The sequence below is a fragment of the Dermacentor andersoni genome, chromosome 2 (assembly GCF_023375885.2).
Source record: "Dermacentor andersoni chromosome 2, qqDerAnde1_hic_scaffold, whole genome shotgun sequence".
In the NCBI taxonomy this organism is placed as follows: domain Eukaryota; kingdom Metazoa; phylum Arthropoda; class Arachnida; order Ixodida; family Ixodidae; genus Dermacentor; species Dermacentor andersoni.
In genome coordinates, this window is record NC_092815.1 from 85,290,157 (window position 1) to 85,297,222 (window position 7,066).

Below are 7,066 nucleotides of genomic sequence, written 5' to 3' on the forward strand. Positions count from 1 at the left end.
AGTAAAATGTGTCGGAAAAATGCGTAAATTACGACTTACACACAACCTGCAGACATGGTAGTATCGGATTGTTAGTCGGATAGGTGGCGGAGCCGTTAGCACAGCGTACGTGCTTTCATTCTTGTAGGCCTTCCGTCTAGCGCATGTGCGTTATTGAACGAATTGAACTTTCCAATGTAAAATGCGTCAGAACATTCGTAAAAAATGACTTACGCACAACCTGCAGACAGGGCACCATCGGATTGTAATTCGAATATACGAAAAACATAATTCTGTTACGCAGAAAGTAAAACACAATGCCTTCCAGCTACCGTTTGTTCTTGTGTGAGCAAAAAAGCGCACGCGGACACGAAATATCCCGACCAACTGAGGCTAACAGTTTCGCTGTGAAATCTTTTACGAATGCGAATAGCTACTGATTAGGGAGCACTGCGGAGTGTGCCGTGCGATGTCTGTTTTTCAGCACGGCGATATCAACACTGTAAAGACGTGACACCATCGGCTAGTGACGTCACACTGAAATCCAAAGTTTTGGAAATATAAAGCACTCAACAGAACAAAGCACGAACAATAAAGAATGCAGAGCGCAATGGGGAATTCTTACTGTGTGCGTGTGATTAAAAGCGGCACTTATCTTATTTTAATAACAATATTGATATCCTTCCTTGTTGAAGAGGGCCTTGCAAAGTGGACAGTTAATCAGCTGTCCAGACAGACTCTTTGCTGTAGCGCGCTCATCACTTCCTTGGCGGCAAAGGATGACTTGCGAAAGGATAAAATTGTAGTGCAAGGACCAGCGTTCTTCTCTCAATTTCTGTCGCACTCAAACCGCAGCACCGCTTATGTCATAGTGCTAAGTCACTTATATTCCCGTCTCTAATTCTAACGTAACTATGTTCTAAGGTTGAATTCTCTGATATACTGAAATTATCCAATTCTCCCCCTTGTACTTGCCTCGGCTTTTGCATGGATTCATGTCGCCAGAGAGAGCTGGTTCTGGAATTCAAGATTAGCGTCGCCAATCGAGCATGTTTCGCGCTGTTTCTTCGTTTATTGATATTATCAAACACCCAATCGCGACAAAGAAGAAAAAAAAAACAACTTCAATGAGGTTACCCAGGCGAATTCTTTATCACTGTCCTTTTCTGCAATATAATTTTCTTCCCACAATGGTGTATCATACGGACGTAAGCCGCCCAGGGTACTTACTCCCTGGGAACGCATGTAGGGGATTCATACGGGGGCGTGAGGTAAATAGCTTTGCTGTAAAACACCCCTGGGAACCCGCGTCACACGGGTTCCTCGTCAAGCACATCAGCCCTACGCTTTATATAGCGCTACGCCACGATTGCCCCGCGGACAGCGGGGGACTAATTCTGAACGTTATCACGCACCGGTGCGCCACCGGGGCAATTTAATAGGTGTACTTCTCACGCGCGCCGCTAGAAGGCGTAGCGTGTCCAGAGGCATGCGCGAGGGAGGAACCCGGTTGCAGTACACGGTTCACACGTGACGCGTTTCGCCAGTGGCCGTACGGTGTGTCGTTACATTGCTAGAATGCTAATCGCATTAACGTCGAAAGTGATCGCGAGACAGGTATTGCCGGAATTTGTGTATGTATGTATGTATGTATGTATGTATGTATGTATGTATGTATGTATGTATGTATGTATGTATGTATGTATGTATGTATGTATGTAAGCTTCCGTGGTCTCTTTTAACTGAAAAGTGTCGGCCACGTACGTTGGCCGCCGAGAGGACGAGCCGGTGCGTCTTGGGCAGGTTCCGCCATCGCGGCAGGGACGCGTCGGCACAGTCCACGCCGGCCGCACTGGTCGACAGCGGCGTGCCGCTGGTCGGGTTGGCGATGAACACGCTGCCGGGCATCGGGCTGCGACCGGGCGCGGCCTGGGTCGTCGCCAGCTGCAGTAGCAGCAGCCAGCTGCATACTGCCCGTCTGCGCGTCGTCATGCTTAGAAAGAGAGAGAGAGAGAAATAATTCTTCAGTGATTCACTCCGTCTCGTGCCCAATGCTGCGCAATGTTTGGCAAACCCTGTAACCACGTGCAGAGAAAAGGGGACAAGGCGAGCACTTGCTGCGCACACGCAAACTCACAACGCGTGGCCGCGGGCGATCGCTCAAAACAGTTTAGGAATTTTATAGCGATAGCAAAGATCCTCCAAGCGAATTCTTGCCGTCGGTGTCGCCCTGAGGTTCCGTATATATTTTTAGGTATATGTATGCTATATGCCATGCCATGCTATATGACATGCGGTGTATGTGGGTTATATTGCCGCATCATTGTATCACTGAAGTTGCGCAAACCAGGTTTTGCATTCCTGGCAAAATCATTCTTCAGAATTTTGACCACGGCAGCCCAGAAACAAATGTCATGAAATAAAACACCGCCAGCGCATGCTTTTGATCTTAAATCTTCTCAGACTTAAATACTAAAAGTGCGAAACAATAACAGAGTTCAAACCTGAGAACAATGTATTTTCATTGGCGCGGCTGTGCACTACCTCCGGGATCGGCCCAAGAATGAGGTTTGAAACATACTCGATACGGGAAAGTGCTGGCAAAGTCGCTAAGAAAGCCGTCGGCTTTAATTAATAAACATAAACGAAATTCTCAGATGGCAAAATTCAAATAGACGACCCCTAGCACAGCAGCTCGATTTTACTTAGCTCACGTTTACTTCAGTTCATATTCTCATTACAGCTACGAGACTTGCACTTCATGTAAAATTCTAACATTTTATCGCATTCATTGCTTCGCCCTTATGACGGAACTGTGGTATTTTTCTCTCCAGCCGCAGGTCTTACGGGATCATTAGTACCAACGGCGCTCACAAGCTAGGCGGCCTGGACATTTTCGTCCATAGAAAAAGACTGCAAGCGGGAGAGCTTTACGCTCCGCTTCACAATAACGCGGAGCTGCAGTAGGCGCCATTCGACCTGGAGTGAGACCGCGCGAATGCATGGGCCCTTGTGACACGGGTCCCTCCACAATATCACACAGACACAGTGTTGCTTTGGGACGGTAAATCCATCGAAAGACTGAACCATGAGTAAATCACTGATTAAACCAATCCTCCAGATCAAAGCGTTGTTGTCGAGCGGTCTCGAGCTCAGCGCCCGAGCATGCTTTGTAAACTCGCACTCGGGTTTCGAGGATGCACAAGAACTAACTGGGCGGTTTCTGCATAGAATCGCGTTAGTTGAAGATGGTTTACAAAAATCTAACCTCTTCGCATTACTTACAAGCAGACGAACGCCATTGTAGGCGTCGTCGTCATGTCACCGTGCCTTTCTTTCTTTCTTTCTTTCTTTCTTTCTTTCTTTCTTTCTTTCTTTCTTTCTTCCTTTCTTTCTTTCTTTCTTTCTTTCTTTCTCTGAATATTCGCTGAAAGCAATACCTAATGGTAACTATAACGTCCACCAGATTGAGGGCACCCTATCCTAGCGGCGCCCTTTAACATTGATAAAATTTTCATTCATAGTACATTTGAAAAATAATCGTTGCTTAAAATCTTTCAGAATGCCACAAATAGCTCTTATGTAAGAGCGAGAGCAGCTCACATTTTTTTGACACCGTATGTGGCCTCCTCCGTTTGTTTATTCTGTGTAACCTCCTGTGTAGCATCGTGTACTGGCTAAACCGAATAATGGCTTATAGGCAAGTCACTGATCGCGCGCTTCAGCATGCAGTGTCCGCTTCCGCATTCCCCTATATTCCTGTGGTGGTGGTGGGTCTTTCTTTCTTTCTTTCTTTCTTTCTTTCCTTCTTTTTCTCTTTCTTTCCTTCTTTCTTTCTTTCTTTCTTTCTTTCTTTCTTTTCGTAAGGGAGGAGGTGAGTATATCGCGATAAATGTATGAGCTAGGAATCTATCAGAAATGTAACGAAGAAATTTGCAGCTTCCCATCGTGAGCTATTTAGTGAAAATATTTGTGTCCCATTTTCTTGGCCGTTCTGTATTCCACCACGAAACTCTAAATTATACTTCAAGTACACTCTATTCCTTTTTACACCCTTTGTGGCTTACCCAGTCCTCCTATAATCATCTTCATCAATCTTAGGTGCACTTACTTTAGCTAACTGTCTGCGGCGCTCGCCACTTTCCTACCAGGAACGCTGTGCCAGACTGATACGCACATGCCGTTCCTCGACTGAAAGTACCAGGCTTGCAATGTAAACAAAAAGAAAAAAGAATAAGCGGAAATAGATGGCGCGATTACTGTTAAGGGCAAGTCCCAAAGAGGGCAATATTTTCTGGGAGTGTAGCCGTTCGACACTTTTCTCCGACATAAACCTTTCCACTTGGCGGCAGTCCACGAAAGTGTATATGCGTTGACGGTATGTGCTCATCACCGTCGACGTCAAAGCGCACCGTGAAACACAGCGCACAGTCGATAACGCTGTCCGCGGACCCTTATCCGCGACTTTTGTGGCATTGCGTAACCTTTCGCGGTCGTTGTCAACTTCAACTTATGATATTTGCATGCAGGATTCCTACGCGGAACGTTCAGGTACTGTATGAATTACTGCTGCTCGTGACGCAAGTCGATTCCTCGCCCCCGCAATGTCTTATCTTACGACGACCATCTGATAACAAAAATAATTAAATTATATGGTTTTAACGTGCCAAAACCACGATATGATTATGAAGCACGCCGCAGTGGTAGATTCTGGAAATTTGGGCTACCTGGAGGTTCTTTAACGTGCACCTAAATCTACTGAGTACACGGCTGTTTTCGCCCCCGCCGAAATGCGGCCGCCGTGGCCGGGATTCGGTCCTGCGACCTCGTGCTTAGCAGTCCAATTAACACCATAGCCACTAAGCAACCACGGCGGGTGCCCGTCAAATAACACCCGACAGCTCTACGCATCGTACCGGAAGGCCAGAAGTTTCTGCTGAGCATTTGGTACGCCTGTAATTTTGGAGAGCAGACTGGAATAGGAGTAATACTCCATTGATGGTTCTTTTCTTGCCCTAAATAATAATAATAATAATAATAATAATAATAATAATAATAATAATAATAATAATAATAATAATAATAATAATAATAATAATAATAATAATTAATGCTTTTGCTCGCTGGGAGCCATACCAAGGAGGAAACGCGCGAATCGAATATGCAGCATGCATTTATCCTGTTGCGAAACTTGTTGACATCGGCAGCGGTCAGTGCTAAATTGACATTGTCAATATTGTTTTCCTGACCTGTTTAACCGCCTGACCTGTTTAACCAGCAAACACATGTAGCCATACAAAAAGAACACAGATAGAGGAACTTTAAAGTTAACTTGTTGGTCATAACTTAGCTGGTATGCTAGTCCAATTGTAATATGCGGCGAGAGATGAGAGAAAGAGAGAGAAAAATAAAGAAAACACACGCAACAACATACAGAAACGTGGACTAAATGCACCAGCACGGGAACTCAATGCAGTTTAGACGGTCTCATTAAAGCTTGTATCCCGTAGGGATGCTAGAAGCGCCTTTGTAACGCCTTGATAGCCCCACTGAAGACATGCGGCATGCGCGCTAATTTTATTAGCCGGTCTATGAAAAAACGGCCGGCGCAGCTTCAGGCTGAGTGAGTCATCATGCGTCGTAGCACTGCACTGCGCGAGGACGCCTGGCCGTCGACGCCGCGCACTTCCTGGCCTCGTCGTGCGGCTTCCCGGATGTATCTTTCGAGTGTGTCATCCTAGCGGCGCATTCGACTCCAGAGACTAAGTCAGGGCACCTAGAGCACCCGCCTACGTTTCTCCATTGCGCTATGCGTCACGAAATGAGTGCTCCGGAATTACTTGTCACATCTTTAAGCGCGCAAATCAATAGAGGATAGTCGCTGCAATCCGGCGTGAATGTCGGTCGCCTCGTGCACGGCCAGAAGCTAGAAGTCGAGGGACCTCTGGCGTACCAGTCCGTGCTTCTTGCTCCAAACGAGCACTCCGTCATGTTACGGCATCACTAATAGTGAACGTTCGCGTGGGTGTTCACTGCTATTTTGGCAAAGCGGTATACTAGTCTTGCACATGTTCTGACGCTGCGCAATGACTGACCAGTTCTTGCTATTTGCGCGAAGCGAGCACACTCTTGTGGTTGCCACATCCCTAATCGGGAACGTCAGTGGGGAGAGAGCTACTGTTACCCGAGCTGAGAGCCGGCCGCCTCGAATGAAGTGCGGAAGCCGGGGATCGCCGGGCTCTGAGCTACCCGTAGTCAGTAGTGCGAGTCCTACCAATGCACGGACTCGCAACGGAACGATCCTTCGTGTCGCATCGCGACGCTAGATCGGCATCAGCGCGAAAAACTCGCCACCGCGCAGCGCACTCTGCATGCAGTCCGCCCTGCTCTTCTTCTCCTCCGGGCGCGCAGTAGAGAGCCCAAGGATGCTCGGCACCACCCTGTCCGCGCGTCGAGGTGTCGTACAGACCATCTCGCGCTGTGCATGTGCCCTTCGATGAAAAGCACAACTTGAGGAGCTGACAAGTGTGACGCCCGCACGTTGCGATCCTTACCTCTGCGTCGTGGTCACTTTCTTTCCTGGATGCGTTGCCGGTGGTTCCGATCCAAGATGGTCGGTCAGCCTGTAGTGGACGACAGAGTGCTTGTGTGCGGAGCAGCTGGGAGGAGGAGGAGGCGCCTGCCGATCCCCAGCCGCGTCGCGCGCCGGTCGATGGATCCGCGCATGGGCTCGGGGTGCGGGGCCATCGATCCATCGCCGCCGCTGGCGCGCTCCCTGCTGCCATAGGTTGGGGCATGCGTGACAGAGCGTGTTACGCGACTGTTCTTGGAGCAGCCTAGTGGTGCCACACAGAGTACGCTCCCGTTGAACGCTCAGCCGCCACACACTCAGTTCGGCATCGGAGGACAGACTTGTCGCAGCGCCATCGGCCGGCAACTCCACTTCAACCTCCGACATCTTTATTGCGAGGCAGCGCACCGATACTGTAAGTTTAATCGACTGTTAACCAAGAGTTCGGGTGCCTAATTCTGCCCATTGTTCGTGTCCTGCTTCATCTATCTTTCATCTTGGGTCTGGAACTTCGTG

At 48.3% G+C, this 7,066-nt stretch overlaps 1 protein-coding gene across 2 annotated transcripts in view; it reads right to left on the reverse strand.

The window, feature by feature from the left end:
* Window positions 1–7,031, reverse strand: part of LOC126541711 (uncharacterized) — a 33,128-nt gene extending 26,097 nt beyond the window's left edge. For both annotated transcript variants that reach the window (XM_050188604.3, XM_050188603.3), the window contains exons 1-2: window positions 6,534–7,031; window positions 1,744–1,972 (exon numbers count right to left, since the gene is read on the reverse strand). In XM_050188604.3, coding sequence (XP_050044561.1) covers window positions 1,744–1,972; window positions 6,534–6,937 — 633 coding nt within the window. In that variant the 5' untranslated portion in view covers window positions 6,938–7,031. The remainder of the gene's footprint in view (window positions 1–1,743; window positions 1,973–6,533) is intronic.
* Window positions 7,032–7,066: the final 35 nt, after the last annotated feature.